This window comes from Globicephala melas, chromosome 6, assembly GCF_963455315.2.
Source record: "Globicephala melas chromosome 6, mGloMel1.2, whole genome shotgun sequence".
Lineage (NCBI taxonomy): Eukaryota > Metazoa > Chordata > Mammalia > Artiodactyla > Delphinidae > Globicephala > Globicephala melas.
The window spans coordinates 14,300,805-14,318,241 of NC_083319.1; the positions used below are offsets into that span (position 1 = coordinate 14,300,805).

A 17,437-nucleotide genomic window follows, 5' to 3' on the forward strand; every position below is an offset into this window, starting at 1 on the left:
TTTTCTTTCCTTCTTTTTTTTTGGTATTAATAGATATATTTTTTGTATTCTTTCAATATCTGAAGATATTGAAAAGCAAGAGTGAAATGATTGTTGAAGGAATGGAGTCAGAGATTGAGTTTTGCAAAGGTATTTCCACAATTTTGCAAGAGGCTGTAGATAGAATTTCAGGCTATATTCCTGAATCAGATTCCTGTGAGTGCTCTGTGTTAGTTGTATTTACAAGTATTTTTTTCAGTATCTATGCTTAAGTGCAATACTTGTTTCATAATCATTTTAGTTCAGCAACAGTGCTGATACCAATGAACATTTCTTTATGAGATTTGCATCATGAATTGACTGAGGACACAATTTTTTTCACTTTCTTATTCAGTCTTTTTCAAATCTTTCACTTCTTTTATAGTTCTTTTTTATCTGCAAAAGGCTAACACACTATTATATCAAACTGCCTTAGTCTTCAGACATCATAGTTAATTACAGCACTCAGAAAGGACTTCAGAAACAGGCACAGAGAAACAAAGGACACATTAATTAGGCCATATTACTACAATTAATATTTTTCTAAAAACTCCCATCGAAGTAGCTGCAGTTACCAAAACATAATTAAAATTCTGTAGATGATATAATGGACTTTTTACTGAGCTAAGGACACGAGTTGGTTAAAAGTTGAATGCAGGGAGAAGCCTACCAGGTGTATGAAAAGCCCGGAAAAGATCTTTAATATGTTCAAGGAGATAATCTCTTACCAGGACAGGTGTTTTTGCATAAAGAGGGGACTTACGGGACTTCTTAACAAAATTACTTTTTTTTTTCTTTAGGGCTAAAATTTTCATCTTTTGGCTTTGGTAAGGGATGTTTGAAAAGTGCAGTGTTTAATTAATTAATTAATTTTTAATAAATTTATTTATTTATTTATTTATTTTTGGCGGCGTTGGGTCTTTGTTGCTGCGCGCGGGCTTTCTCTAGTTGCAGCGAGCAGGGGCTACTCTGTTGCATTGCGTGGGCTTCTCACTGCGGTGGCTTCTCTTATTGCGGAGCACAGGCTCTAGGCGCACAGGCTCCAGTAGTTGTGGCTCACGGGCTCTAGAGCATGGGCTCCGTAGTTGTGGTGCACGGTCTTAGTTGCTCCATGGCAAGTGGGATCTTCCCAGACCAGGGCTCGAACCCATGTCCCCTGCATTGAGGTGGATTCTTAACCACTGCACCACCAGGGAAGCCCTATATTTCTGTGTTTTTGTTTTTTGCGGTACGCAGGCCTCTCACTGCTGTGGCCTCTCCCATCGCAGAGCACAGGCTCTGGATGCGCAGGCTCAGCGGCCATGGCTCATGGGCCCAGCCGCTCCACGGCATGTGGGATCTTCCCGGACCGGGGCACGAACCCGTGTCCCCTGCGTCGGCAGGTGGACTCTCAACCACTGCGCCACCAGGGAAGCCCCCTATATTTCTATTTTTAAACAGTTTGGCTCCAGATTTTAGTTTCTTATTCTTCTTCGGGGTTCAAGTCACTGTATTTCATTGTTCTTCAGAAGCCAAACAAAAAGAAATGTCTCCCTGCTAATATATATGTTACTCTTCTCTATTTTTCCGTAGAGTTTTCCTAAGAATTATAGGGCACTGAAAGGAAACACGCTACTCAAATGATGGCGAGTTTATTCCATATTTACTCATAGGCAACCAAATGAGCCTTTTGGCATTTCATTCAGACTTGTCTGTGATTAGCGTTTTGTGTCCTCTTCATCTTGTTTCACTCCCATTAACATACACACTAGTGCCTTACCATCAGTCATGTCACAGACTCCTTTGTGCCGCTCTGGTGTCTAAGATTCTACCTCATTAAAAAGTCAGCACTTCATCTCTTGTCTTTGGCTATAGGTCCTTCCCACTGCTTTTATCGATTGACATGTCTTTTCTTCTTTTTTCATATTGCCAGTCTCCTAGAAAATTGCATTGTTTCTGCATTAACTCCTATCTGGTTCCGTATGAATGTCAAGAACTGTGAAGGCTCTGAGAGTTTACTTACAAGCTAATGAGTTATCCTGACACAATTTAATGCATGTTCATAGTCCTTTATATTTATTACTGTTGCTCATACTATTCATTTAATTTGGATCATTTCATTTGAGGTTAAACACTGGGATAGGGCCTCAGATTCTGAGCTCCAAACCGAAAAGATGCATATGTTCCCTGGCACTTGACTTGGTATGCTTTACTTCAGCTTCCTTCCCTTTGGTTAATCTGGGGAGGAATGTTAATGTGATAGTGTATTTTTGTCTTGCTATATCAGGTGATAGCACTTCATCCTGGCCCTAGGGTGATCGTCTCTTCTCTTGCTGAAATATTTGCAATTCACCCCACTACCGTTAGGATGATTAGTACCAAGGGCATATAATCAATAAATGCTCTTTTTTTCCTCTCTGAAACCATGTCCTACACCCTTTTGTTTTCATCGTTGTATTTGTAGGCACCCATGTTGGTAATGTATGGAGCCCAGCATATGAAGGATACGCTGTTCTTCTCTACCTGACCCACAGCTTAAATTCCTGAATGTCAGGACGCTAATTCTATTTCACGGACATTGTCCAAAACTGACATGGTAATAAACCTAATCCCAGGCTTTCAGATCTCATCACAAAGCTGTGGCCTGTGAATCTGGCCATCTAAATTGTGTTTCTATTATTTTATTTGGAATCCCTTTCTTCCAGCTATTGTAGTAATTATTTCGGCACGCCAAACGGCTTCCAGTTTATGTGTTGGGCCTGAGTGTTATAGGTACTGTATTATGCCTGTTTACAGATGAGAGAAGGAAGGGACAAGGAGGTTAACTAACTTGCCTAAGGTCATAAAGTTAGTAAGTGATGGAGCTGGATTTAAACCTGTAGCTGTCTGCTTCTATAGTCTGTGCTCATATCTGCTTCACTTTACTGCCTTAATCTTTAAATTACTGTTGTATGAGGGTCATGGGTGGTAGTTGTTGTTATGGGTTCAAACAAGGGGCAATAGAATTAGAGTTTATGGAGGAGTAAATTTCAGCTGATTCTTGAAATAAGGGACAGATTTAAATATGTGGAGAGGAGAGAACATTACAAGGAGCACAGAATGGGACTGAAAAGAGTATGTTCAGGGGATAATGAAAAGGCTGAATGAGTTCTATAGAAATAATAAATAACCAACAAACTTGGTTACTACTGAAGTTTTATCCGTAAGACTTGATTGAAAAAAATACTTAGTCTTTTGGGCTTCCCTGGTGGTACAGTGGTTGAGAGTCCACCTGCTGATGCAGGAGACAGGGGTTCGTGCCCCGGTCCGGGAAGATCCCACATGCCGCGGAGCGGCTGGGCCCGTGAGCCATGGCCGCTGAGCCTGCGCGTCCGGAGCCTGTGCTCCGCAACGGGAGAGGCCACAACGGTGGGAGGCCCGCGTATTGCAAAAAAAAAAAAAAAAAACACAAAAAAACCCTTAGTTTTTACTCAAAGTTCTTAACAGTTTTACTAAAAATGTTATTCATTGGGAACACTGATTCACATTTTAGATGGAAGCACATTAGTAAAGAAATAATAGAATAAAATTCTCAGTCTTTATTATAGAGTTTTTTAGTCCATTCATTTTTCTTGAGCTAATTCTGCCCACACCGGCAAAATTTGCTTGGTTTAACTTGTGATGAAATTGGTCCAGCAGGAGGAATTGAATGTATGTTGGAATTCTGCCAGATTTTGGAAGAAAATGTTATTTTTAGCATTCTGGTCATTTTTGGTAGAGTGAAGGCCTTGCCATGAAGTTGTTATTGGCAGGTTTACAGACCACTAAACACGGCTTCCTTATTTACAAAAACCACACACACACACACACACACAAACCAAGAAACTAGAAATAATGTGAAAACATGTAACTCTGTCACAGAAATGTCATGCTTATGTAGCTTAGTAAAACTAAGAATCCTGATTGAGACGGGAAGCTTATTCCTTTCCTAAGTTTGGGGCTGAAGAAATCTGAACTCTCCTCTGGGTTTTGTAACTAATTCACCACTCAAGCTTAAAATATACATAAAATAAACAAATCACTTACATATTCATTCATTTGGTATATTTACAAATTAGAAGAGGTGTGAAGAGCAGAGAGATAAGCTGACACCAAAGGTTAGAAACTGAAGAAGTGTGGGCCAAGAGTTGGTCAAGTGAGAACATCTTTGTGGAATCCTTTGTTTGGACTTGTGTGCATAAGCTATTTGTGATGACATAAAGAATTTTGAAGGTTAATTTCGTTGTCTAGAATAGAGAAGCAAACTTCTTTATAGCTTTCTTTTTAAGACTCTGGATTTGCAGTTTATCCAGTATCTTTTTAAAAATCATCAAAAGTTATGTTAAAGATTTTTTTCAAGCTAAACTTATATCTATATGTATAATGTCATTTTATATATTGATAGTTCCTTACTTATTCAGAAGTATACTTTGTCATAGATTTCTCTGAGCTTCTTTTTTTTTTTTTTGTGGTACCCGGGCCTCTCACTGTTGTGGCCTCTCGCGTTGTGGAGCACAGGCTCCGGACGCGCAGGCTCAGCGGCCATGGCTCACGGGCCCAGCTGCTCCGCGGCATGTGGGATCTTCCCGGACCAGGGCATGAACCCGTGTTCCCTGCATTGGCAGGCGCACTCTCAACCACTGCGCCACCAGGGAAACCCTCTCTGAGCTTTTTAAACCGAGGTCTATAGCTACTTTGGAATGGGGGCTATTCCTAAAATATGTACAAGGTTTTATCTGCAATTGACTTTAACTACATGTTTCTGTATATGGTTAGAAAGTCGTATGTTGATACTTTGTCCAACTATGTGGAAAATACTTTCTTCTTAATAGAATGAGTATAAATAATAGCAAAAAACAAATCCTAACTGACCTTTAAATGTATCTGCATTAAAAAGCTAAAGCCGCTAACACATATATATGGAATCTAAATTTAAAAAAAAAATGGTTCTGATGAACCTAGGGGCAGGACAGGAGTAAAGACGCAGATGTAGAGAATGGCCTTGAGGACACGGGGGTGGGGGGGCGGGAAGCTGGGACGAAGTGAGAGAGTGGCGTGGACGTATATATACTACCAAGTGTAAGATAGCTAGTGGGAAGCAGCTGCATAGTACAGGGAGATCAGCTCGGTGCTTTGTGACCACCTAGAGGGGTGGGATAGGGAGGGTGGGAGGAAGATGCAAGAGGGAGGGGATACAGGGATATATGTATACATATAGCTGATTCACTTTGTCATACAGCAGAAACTAACACAACACTGTAAAGCAATCATACTCCAATAAAGATGTAAAAAACAAAAAAAATCTAAAGCTGGGACTTCCCTGGTGGTCCAGTGGTAAAGAATCCACCTTACAATGCAGGAGACACGGGTTCGAGCCCTGGTCTAGGGAGATCCCACATGCCGTGGAGTAACTAAGCCCACATGCCACAACTGAGCTCGCATGCCACAATGAGAGAGCCCGCGTGCCACAAACTACAGAGCCCACGCGCTCTGGAGCCCACGAGCCACAACTAGAGAAGAGAAAAACCCACAGGCCACAACTAGAGAGAAGCCCGGGTGCTGACATGAGGAGCCCGGGCGCTGCAACGGAAGATCCCGCATGCCGCAACTAAGGCCTGATGCAGCCCAAAATAAATAAATAATAAAATAAATCTTAAAAAAAACCCACGGAAATGATTTTTTTTTTTTTTTCGGTACACGGGCCTCTCACTGTTGCGGCCTCTCCTGTTGCGGAGCACAGGCTCCGGATGCGCAGGCCCAGTGGCCATGGCTCACGCGCCCAGCCGCTCCGTGGCATGTGGGATCTTCCCAGACTGGGGCATGAACCCGTGTCCCCTGCATCAGGAGGTGGACTCTCAACCACTGCGCCACCAGGGAAGCCCCTTGGAAATGATTTTTTTTTTAAAAAAAAGCTAAAGCCAACTACTTCTAAATATTTTCATTCAAAAAACTGTTTGAAATATCTAAAGAAAATGTTTATTTTCTAAATCTTTTAATTTGGGAAAGAGATTCAAATTGTGATTGGTTTTAACCCACTGATCAGGATGCCCCTGTAAACGTTCTCACCTGGGATTTATTGTTTGTCATTTCCTCACCTTAAAGTTGCAATTCTCCGTTAATTTCTTCCTGGGAAGAACATACTAGTTCATGATTCCAGCTGTAGCACAATCTTGTCTGACCTGTATAAGTTACCACAGTCAACCGTCTGCGCTTCTGCTGCTATACAGCGGGATTATTTATTATTTAACGTGTAGTCATTTCCAGCATGTGCTCTCAGTGCCATGTAGATAAGCATAGGCCCTGCCTTTGGAGATTTCTAATCCAGAAAAACTAGTAATATACAGACCCACCCATACATTGGAGTATAGGGTAAGAGGGCTAGAAGATAGAGTGCTGAAAAAGAAATTGAGAATGTTAGTTTTATAATTAGTTTATATACTTTACTGTATATAATTCCCAATTTAAATAAACTAAATAGGATAGAAAGTGAATTTGAACTAGACTTAATTTTATCCATCCTTACAAAGTTGTCATGAATATTTATTAAGAAAAATAAAATAGAGCTCATTTTATTAGGAAAGCATTAAACCTTAATTGATATCTGTTTCCCTCTTTTCTTTGCAGGATATGTATGTAACTGCTCTGTGGTCGGAAGCCTGGATGTGAATCGCTGCAACCAGACCACAGGGCAGTGCGAGTGTCAGCCAGGTTATCAGGGTCTTCGCTGTGAAACCTGCAAGGAGGGTTTGTACCTGAATCGTACTTCCAGGCTCTGTCTGCCATGTGACTGTAGTCCACGTGGAGCCCTCAGCATACTCTGCAACAGGTAAGCAGCAGAAGTTGAAGGTAAAATTAATTTTATTTTATCACACACACAAAAAGGCCTCTGCTCTCAAGGACCAGACTGGTTTAAATAAAGGGGCCATAGATTTACAAAATATTTCACATATTTTTATCATTTTGTGAATTATATTTGATGTCAAGATTTAAAAGCTTCTAATTTACTGATTTAGTTCTTCAAAAGCACCTCGGTAACCAATTTTGCCTTGTAATAGTTTCTCTAAATTTCATGGGAAAAAAGTATTGAGAAAGCAGTCTGCTTCCTGGAAGCAATAACTTCCAGGCATTTCCAGTGAAAATGTCCTTGTTATGTTTATTAACATACTATTAGAGTTTCAGGAAACTTATTCTTTGGTTTATTTTTTCTCTTTTCAAAATTCTAAAGCTGTTTCTTTGCACATGTAAGGCTTAAACTTGGTAATATCCTAATGTCTTTAATTAGTGTGAAAAAGACTGGTTTCACTCTATGTACCAGTATATACATTTTGGGGGACCAAAACTAGATTAAGCAGAAATTGTCTGGAAATTACCTTTAAAATAGTAAATTATTTGTAGGTGACTTAATCTAGTAGAACAGTGCCCTGTAATCTAAGGATCTGCCTTCTACTCCACTGAAAGTAATTATCATTTGACCTTGTATGAGGTACTTAGCTTTCTGTGGACCTCAAGTGAAAAAGCTGAAGAGGCAGTGTTATGTGATGAAAAGAACAGAGCTTTGGGATCAATCTAACCTGGGTGTGGATCCAAGATCGGCTGCCACTTAGGAGCCTTGTGATTTCAGCAACTTATTTCACTTCTCTGCGCCTCAGTTTCTTCTCAAGGTTGTTGTGAAGGTTAAATGAGTAGAATCTATGTAAAATACCCAGCACACCTCACTCAATTAATTCTGGTTTCTTTCAATTTCAGAGGAATATTGTTGGCTTGATGAGGGAGTATTTTTAAATAATCTTTAGCTCCTTGGCAGAAAAGTTTCTTTATACTTAGCAGTAGATACTTTGGATGCTTTATAAATCATATAGTACAGGGACTTCCCTGATGGTCCAGTGGTGAAGTCTCCGTGCTTCCACTGCAGGGGGCCTGGGTTTGATCCCTGGTTGGGGAACTAGGATCCCACATGCAGCGTGGCGCAGCCCCCCCCAAAAATTGTATTGTACAATACTGTATCATATTGTACTTCTATTAAAAATATAGATGTGAACTTAAGAAGTTTATAATTTCAAATACGACAATAATCGATGTTTATGATGCTTGGTATTTTTAAATAGTTAACTGTCTAAATCCTCATAACAACTCCTTTTATGTAGGTTATTAAATCACAAAGATAGTAAGTGGCAGAAAAGGAATTCCAAATTTGGTCTTCCAGTACTAAGTCCAGTATTCTTATCATCATGCCGTATAGCTTCTATAATGAGAAAACTGATAATCACTTTGTTACTTGAGTTTGAGAATATAACGGTTGCTTACCATTGCTCCCTTTACTCCCCTAAAACATGCCGACACAAGTTATATTCAGAAGGCCCACATTTCTTACCATTTTAAAAGATGAGATTTGTATAAGTTTGTTCATTCTGGTACCTAAAGGCATGTCCACTACTTTTTTTTTTAATAATATTTATTTATTTGGCTGTGCTGAGTCTTAGTTGCGGCACTCAGGATATTTGTTGTGGCATGCGGGCTCTTTGTTGTGGTGTGTGGGCTCCTCCCTAGTTGCAGCGTGTGGGCTCCAGAGCACATGGGCTCTGTAGTTGCGGCATGCAGGCTCTCTAGTTGTGGCACGTGGGCTCAGTAGTTGCTCCATGGCATGTGGGATCTTAGTTCCCCGACCAGGGATCGAACCCGCGTCCCCTTCATTTGAAGGCGGATTCTTAACCACTGGACCATCAGGGAAGTCCCCTGTCCACTACTTCTTTTAAAATAAGATTCTGCAAACACGTTTGCTTTGAGTACTTTTGGAAAGATAAAAAAGTGTTTACTTCTAGGCCAAACTACCTTATTAGAGGAGAAAGAAATGAGGAGTGAGAGAGAGTTTGAAAAGCTGGAGAAGAGGGAAAAAAGTAATACTAATGTTTATGTAGTATACTGCTGTTTTCATAGGTCTTTTACAAATTACTTTTTATTTATCTTTTCCCTGACAGTGAATGTCGTCAAGTGACATAGGCTAAAACACCATTCTGAAAATAGGTAGTAACTATAAAGTAGTGGAAAAGTGCACTGGACCTTCGAAAGTCTAGGGCAGGGGTCTGTAAACCAAATCCATGAACGAAATCCAGTCCACTGCCTGTTTTTGTAAATAGTTTCATTGGAGCACAGAAGCCTCATTTCTTGATTGTTTTGGCCCCAAGGATAGGCATATTAAAATTTTGAGATAAATCCATAATTCTTTTCTATGAGTTACTACAGAGTAATATTTAATTAAATTTTTAAAATAATATTATTTCAAAATGTCAGGCAGTTTGTCAGAGCAAGCAATGCATCACAAAAGTCATTTAAAAACTTGTACTTAAAGAAAGTCATTAGAAGGAAGGCATGGGAGCTCAGAATCCAGCTCTAAGCACTGCATTTCTTTTTCTTTTCGACTTTTAATTTTATTTTATTAAAAATGTTTTTAACATCTTTATTGGAGTATAATTGCTTTACAATGGTGTGTTAGTTTCTGCTTTATAACAAAGTGAATCAGCTATACATATACATATATCCCCATATCTCCTCCCTCTTGTGTCTCCCTCCCACCCGTCCTATCCCGTCCCTCTAGGTGGTCACAAAGCACCAAGCTGATCTCCCTGTGCTATGTGGCTGCTTCCCACTAGCTATCTATTTTACATTTGGTAGTGTATATATGACCATGCCACTCTCTCACTTCATCCCAGCTTACCCTTCTGCTTCCCTGCGTCCTCAAGTCCATTCTCTACATCAGCATTATTCCTGTCCTGCCCCTAGGTTCTTCAGAACCTTTTTTTTTTTTTTTAGATTCCATATATATGTGTTAGCATACAGTATTTGTTTTTCTCTTTCTGACTTACTGTCACTCTGTATGATAGACTCTAGGTCCATCCATCTCACTACAAATAGCTCAATTTTGTTTCTTTTTATGACTAATATTCCATTGTCTATATGTGCCACATCTTTTTTATCCATTCATCTGTCGATGGACACTTAGGTTGCTTCCATGTCCTGGCTATTGTAAATAGAGCTGCAGTGAACACTGTGATACATGACTCGTTTTGAATTACGGTTTTCTCAGGGTATATGCCCAGTAATGCGATTGCTGGGTCGTATGCTAGTTCTATTTCTAGTTTTTTAGGAACCTCCACACTGTTCTCCACAGTGGCTGTATCAATTTACATTCCTACCAACAGTGCAAGAGGGTTCCCTTTTCTCCACACCCTCTCCAGCATTTATTGTTTGTAGATTTTTTGATGATGGCCATTCTGACTGGTGTAAGGTGATACCTCATTGTACCTTTGATTTGCATTTCTCTAATGATTAGTGATGTTGAGCATTCTTTCATGTGTTTGTTGGCAATCTGTATATCTTCTTTGGAGAAATGTCTCTTTAGGTCTTCTGCCTGTTTTTGGATTGGGTTGTTTGTTTTTTTGATATTGAGCTGCATGAGTTGCTTGTAAATTTTGGAGGTTAATCCTTTATCAGTTACTTCATTTGCAAATATTTTCTCCCATTCTGAGGGTTGTCTTTTTGTCTTGTTTATGTTTTCCTTTGCTGTGCAAAAGCTTTTAAGTTTCATTAGGTCCCATTTGTTTATTTTTATTTCCATTTCTCTAGGAGGTGGGTCAAAAAGGATCTTGCTGTGATTTATGTCATAGAGTGTTCTGCCTATGTTTTCCTCTAAGAGTTTTATAGTGTCTGACCTTATATTTAGGTCTTTAATCCATTTTGAGTTTATTTTTGTGTATGGTGTTAGGGAGTGTTCTAATTTCATTCTTTTACATGTAGCTGTCCAGTTTTCCCAGCACCACTTACTGAAGAGGCTGTCTTTTCTCCACTGTGTATTCTTGCCTCCTTTATCAAAAATAAGGTGACCATATGTGCATGGATTTATCTCTGGGCTTTCTGTCCTGTTCCACTGATATATGTTTCTGTGTTTGTGCCAGTTCCATACTGTCTTGATTACTGTAGCTTTGTAGTATAGTCTGAGGTCTGGGAACCTGATTCCTCCAGCTCCGTTTTTCATTCTCAAGATTGCTTTGGCTATTCGGGGTCTTTTGTGTTTCCATACAAATTGTAAGCACTGCATTTCTTACTACAAGAAAGGAAGTTAAATTGACATGAGACTTGAGGAACAGAAATGGGAAGTTGCAGGGCTATGTACTTTGGCAAGAACATATGGGTGAACTCTGAGGAAACACCTCTATGTTCTGCTCTGCTATAAATTATATGTGGGTAAGTTAAGGGAAAAAGGAAATTGTAGGCAAGTAGTGTGATATGTAGCAGAAAGGAGGTGGAATCTGAAATTAGTACTTTGATTCCATTCTTGATTTAGCCACTTACTAACTGTACAATCTTGATCCTCAGTGTTTTCTACTGTGAAATAGGATTCATAAATGTAGCATGAAGAATTTTTGTGAGAATTAAATTGTGTGTGTGTATACCCACTTACATTGTAACTGGCACTTAGATTCGGCTCAGTAATGCCCCAGTAGTTGAGTCTGTTTTTATTTTATTTATTTATTATAAATTCATTTATTTATTTTTATTTTTGGCTGCATTGGGTTTTTGTTGCTGCACATGGGCTTTCTCTCTAGTTGCAGCAAGCGGGGCTACTCTTCGTTGCAGTGCAAGGGCTTCTCATTGCGGTGGCTTCTCTTTGTTGTGGAGCACAGGCTCTAGGCGCATGGGCTTCGGTAGTTGTGGCATGCGGGCGCACTAGTTGTGCCTCGCGGTCTCTAGAGCTCAGGCTCAGTAGTTGTGGCACATAGGCTTAGTTACTCCGTGGCATGTGGGATCTTCCTAGACCAGAGCTTGAACCCGTGTCCCCTGCATTGGCAGGTGGATTCTTAACGACTGCACCAACAGGGAAGTCCCCTGTTTTTTTTTTTTAAATGAGGAATAGAATTGGTGACTCACAAAAGAGAAGAATTAAGTCACCCAGTCTTGGGTGTGAGTAGGGGTTGGGATATCTATTTCTGTTGGTAGGCTAAAGAAGAAATTGTTCACTGTAGAAGAAAAAAAAGTTTAGCTTATTTTCTTCCATTTTAAAGAAATCCATATATGCTTTTTAAAATTGGACATTTCATACTTTAGAATAATAACAGCTAAAATGAATTGAATGCATGCTAGGCACTATCCTAAGGCCTTTGCAGGTAGTGATTAATTTAATCCTCACAGCAACCATATCAGGAAGGCACTATTATTATTATTCTCATTTGTACAGGAAAAGAGTTGCAAGTTAGGTAATTTGCCTAACTTATGATATAGTAGCCAGTAAATAAGAGTTGGAATTGAAACATATACAGTCTGGATCTATAGTATATATTCCTATCCATTATGTTGGTATAGCCCCTCTCGAAATCTCAGATATTGAGCAAAGTGAGTGAGTATCATAAGAAACTTTGATGCTGTGGTGCCAACTACTTGATATTTTATAGGAATTTCTTCTGATTATATAGTTGGTGCTATATAAATAACTCTTCTTGGGAAAGAGTAATCCCAGTTTTAGCTTAGTAGACATTGAGAACATTAGAGGAAGTTTATAAATATATGCTAAATTTCTAAGTAGAGTAGTTTAGAGTAGGAAAAAAGCAGGAATAATTAGGAAAGGATTCCCAGAGGAGGTAGGAACTGAGTTGTGCCTTACAGGTTATGATTTGGGAAGAGAGATGAGAAGAGAAAAAACATGTGAATCCAAGAGAATTTCCTAAGTTTATGCCATGAGATGAGAAATATGATCTCCTAACACATATGCAAATTCTCTTCTGTCATGACCTTCTTGTTCTTTTTTTTTTTTTTTTAAATGAAAGTAGAATTGTGAACTCAATTCTGTCCAGATTCTCTGATACATCTACTGTCATACATCTACTATGAATGAATAGCTGGCTTTTTAAAAATTTATTTGCCTGTTCTTTTTGTTTTGCCTGTTCTTTATGCCCATATATTTCAGTGGGAGTTTGCCCCAGTGAGGGTAGAATTTGGCTGCAGGAGCCAGATGTGGGTTGAGCAATGTCTTTGTGTGCAAACACAAGTTCCTTTATGTACTGACAGATGGCCACCCCTCACATCAACAGTGGTGTTCCAACCTGTTTAATTGGGAAGGATTTGGTCTACAATATCTGTCTTTTCACTTTTGCTTTTGGAATGCATTTCTAATATTTTCCTGGTTCACATTTGGACATATGTTGAATAAATGAATGGAGAAATCAGATAGCATTTTATCTCAATAAAGCAGTATGCCTAGTGAGAGCCTGACTCTCTTAATATAGCCTTAGAATGTCATCAGGGTTGACTTATATGTAGGCAGTAATATACTGATTTGAGATTTTTTAATGTATCCATAGTAGGTTAGTATACAAGGTGCATCATTTAAAACTGTCTCTGTGAGATAACGAAGTTCTGTCGTTGCGTAATATCCTTTCCCATAAAACCTGTGGTTGCTGCTGTATAGTGTACGTTGAAATATTTACTACTTTGCATTTTTAATTATGGGAATATGCCCCAGGGCAGAGTGTAAAATTTTACTCATGAAATAAACTTAGGCTGAAATAAATGTCAAATAGAAAGATGACAAAATTGCCAAGACTTACATTCATATGGGGCTCTGAAAATCATCTGTTTTGTAATAATAAGGAGTAACAGTTGCTTGTGTAAACTCTTACTTATTACTTTGCCTGTAATTCTGGGACATCAAGAAAAAGTTATTTGATCACTAGAAACAATTAAAACTTGAGGAAACCTTTGTCATTTTATTCACTTATTTCATTTAACAGACATTGCATTTGCCAACTATATGTCAAAAGATATTATTTCTGTGCTCAAGGAACTTGAAATGGAAAGATAGAAACACAAACATAATATGAGTATTTATAAAGTACACAGGAGATTCAGGAGGTCTTGAGAGAGGAAGTTGCATTTAAGTTGAAATCTGAAGGATGAGTAGAAGTTTGCATGAAAGAAAAAGCCATGTTTTAGTAGACTGCAAGTGGCTCACTATTTCTTGAAGGCAGGGCACACTTGACAGTGGTAGAGAGGGAAGGTTGAAAAGATGAGATTTTTGTCTATTTGCTTACTGTTGTATCTCTAATACCCAGAATAGTGCCTGGTACAAAGTAGACTCAGTAAATACTTGATGAATGAACAGAATGAGTGAATGGTTAAGAGTAAACAGGGCCAGACCACGAAGGGCCTGATATGCCATGTAAATTAGTTTGTCCATTGAAGAATACTGAGTAAGGAGTAACATCGGATTTGCTCGTTAGAACAATTACTCCATCAGAAGTCTGGTGAATAGAGAGAGTGAGCTCAGGCAGAGAGACCATGGAGAAGGCTATCGTGTAACTCTCCAAGCAAGAGAAATTAAAGGGCTGATCTAAGGCATTGACACTGGCATTGGCAATGGTGCTGGAGAGGAGGGAACCAGCGTAAGAGAGAAAATCTACAGAACTAGATGGTTGATTGTATTTATAGAGTAAGAGAGAGATAGATATGACTCCCATGTTTTTTGCTCTGGCTCTGGCACAGGCACATGAGTGAAGAGATATTCTATTAACTAGATAAAGAATACAGGTGGATAAGCAAGTTGGAAGGAGATGATTATGATCTTAGGCTTCAACATGTTCATTTTCTATGGGACATTCAGGTAGTGGTGTCTGGTAGACAGTTGTACATGCATTGTGTGCCAAACTCAAGAAATCTTATAAACTAGCTAGCATATTCTTAGGAAAGGAAACTAGCATATTCTAAGGAAAACAAAGCAAAGCCTCATAGCTTTAATTTTACTTAAAAATAACTTTATTCTATACCCCCGTTACTATTCTTGCAATTCTACCAACCTCTAGTTTAAATTACCTTTTTTTTTGTACACTTCAGTATTTTTTTCCTTGAAGGTAGAATTTTAAAAGGTAGCTGTCTTGGTCAGAAGCAGGTAACTGATCTCAGCCCTTATCCTATCGTGGTTCATTTGTTTCAGTAAATGTTTCTACAGTTCCAAATGGTTTATATCTTAGAAAATAAATCATGTAAAGTTCATGGTAAAACAGATTAGAATAAAATTTGAATGTTAATAAATAGCCAGACAGGGGCTTATTTAGAAAAGGCACTGAGTGCATTGAGGTTTAAGTGTAAATAATGCATGTCTATTACAGTTTGGAAAGCTCTGTATGTTTTTCCGTGCACTCTGTGTTAAATCCTCCTTTCAATACAGAACATGATCTGCCCTCCTGGTCTTCTAATTATTAACTAGATATCATCTGTAGTCGAATGAAAAAAACAAACAAAACACTTTTTCCTCCCAGCTATTGGTGACCTTTGTGAACATTAACGTAACATGTCACAGTGAATTGATGTAGTTGCTGTTGATCAAATGCGTAATTTTTCCTAAACCATATTGCAGAATCCTCTGCTTCTTTCATTTTATTAAGCCAGTTTTAGGTCAGTTTGGAATTTTTTAAAGAAATCTTTTAAAGTTAAAGTTTTATTATTGATAATATTAAAAGATTATTTATTTTGCTTCTTCTGAGAAGCTCCCCCAAATCTGTAGTTATATATATGCTAATACTACAGATAATCAAGTTCATATAAATGTAGTATTTGGTACCAAGGTATTTATTTGTTTAACAAATTATGTGCAGGATACTTTAACAGACCTTGTGGGAAATAAATAAGACAATGTGAAGACCAAAGGAGCTTCTTGTCTAGTAAGGTCATTAAGAAATACATACATACATACATACATATATATATATAATACAAGGCAAAAACTGAGCCACATCATAAAATAAAAAGATAAAATGTTAAGGGGATTAAGAAACTGGGAGATATCACTTATAGCTGGAAAAATCAGAGATGATTTCATTGAGGAGATACCTTTTGACCTCAGTTTGAAGGAAGGAAAGGATTTAGACATACAGAAGTGCAAAAGGTGGAAAAGAACATTACAGAATAGAAGCAGCAAGATTAACATCTCAGAGATGTGCTTACACAGGATGTAAGGTGGAAAAGCAGTGGAGCAGAGGAGATAAATCTGGCAAGTCCTGCTGGGGTCAGGCCCCAGAGGGCCTTAAGGGCCAGACACATGACTTGGATTTTATTCACAGAGCAATTTTAAGCAGGTAAAAGATCAGCACTGTGTTCTAGCAGTAGTAGATTGGGTGGATATAAGTAGGGGGAGATCAGAGGCAGAATGAAAACTGTGAGATTGGAGAGACTGCGGAGAGAAAGGAGAATGGTGATCTGTCCCATGATAGTGTTTCTGTGCATAATTCTCTAGAAAGTTTATGATTTTTGCATTAATACATGCACACAAATCTAAAGGTAGTTTGTGTTTCTAAGTGGAATTTAGGGAAGTGCTCAGTCCCAGGATTCCTTCTTAGGCCCATACCCTCACTGTATGCTTACCATTCTTCCTTTGTTGCAGGCTGCAGGAATTGAATCTGCTTTCCTATGCTTCAGTAGTTGCTACCACCCACTGTATCCCATGGGATTTTTATTCCCTCATAAGCCTTGCTGCTAAGTGTCAAGCCATGTCCCCATACTCATGTTCTTTCTGTGTTGCTAAAAGTAAATCCAGGGGCCCTTGACCTTTTAAGCATTTTAAAAACTATTTATCTTTATAGAGAGGCCTGTGGGGGTAGCAAACAATAGATATGGGGAAGTTGAAAGCTTATACAACTGGTAAACTTTCTGTGAACGTGTTTCAAGTATAGGCATACCTCTTTTATTTTACAATTAATTACTCTGACACTTATATGCCTCAGTAGCATAAATCCAGTGCCCTCTTTTTGCATCAATCCATTCCCCAACAATTAATTATTAATTTTCCAGTAGCTCTAGGAGTCAGTCCCTCTCTAATGCTGAGTATCAGGGGAACATGATTCTGATCAGTTCACTGATCTTGTTGTTTCTTACCCTTATATTGAATTTTGGGGTTGAGGCCTGACCCTGAACAACCTGACAGATGATGCTTGCTCACTACTGAGATGATGCTTTTACTGGTCCAGAATCGTTGGCAGCAACGCTTCTTTGAGGTAGGATGAACCCACTCCCTTGGTTCCAAGTTCCTTCAGTTATACTCTAAATTGGGACTTGGAAGTTATAGAGATTGTAACAACTGGCTCCTTTAGTTTATACGTGCAGCTACATCCCAGTGTATAAGCCAGTTCCAAGAGTACTGGTTGAGGACATTTTGTAGAATCTTTTACCTGACAAACTATAAGTCTCCCTTCTTCCCCAATACAAAAGGTCTTGTTAAACCCTTCTCTCAGGACAGTGGGGCCTCTTCACTCTAAACTTACTAAGGGAACCCTAACTTAAATGATTCTTTTTTTATTTTATTTTAATTTTTAACATCTTTATTGGAGTATAATTGCTTTACAATGGTGTGTTAGTTTCTGCTTTGTAACAAAGTGAATCAGCT

The 17,437-nt window shown here is 38.7% G+C and overlaps 1 protein-coding gene across 1 annotated transcript in view; it reads left to right on the forward strand.

Moving 5' to 3' along the window:
• Positions 1-17,437, forward strand: part of MEGF9 (multiple EGF like domains 9) — an 84,358-nt gene that overhangs the window by 35,718 nt on the left and 31,203 nt on the right. The window contains exon 2 of the mRNA XM_030858860.3: positions 6,640-6,841. Coding sequence (XP_030714720.2) covers positions 6,640-6,841 — 202 coding nt within the window. The remainder of the gene's footprint in view (positions 1-6,639; positions 6,842-17,437) is intronic.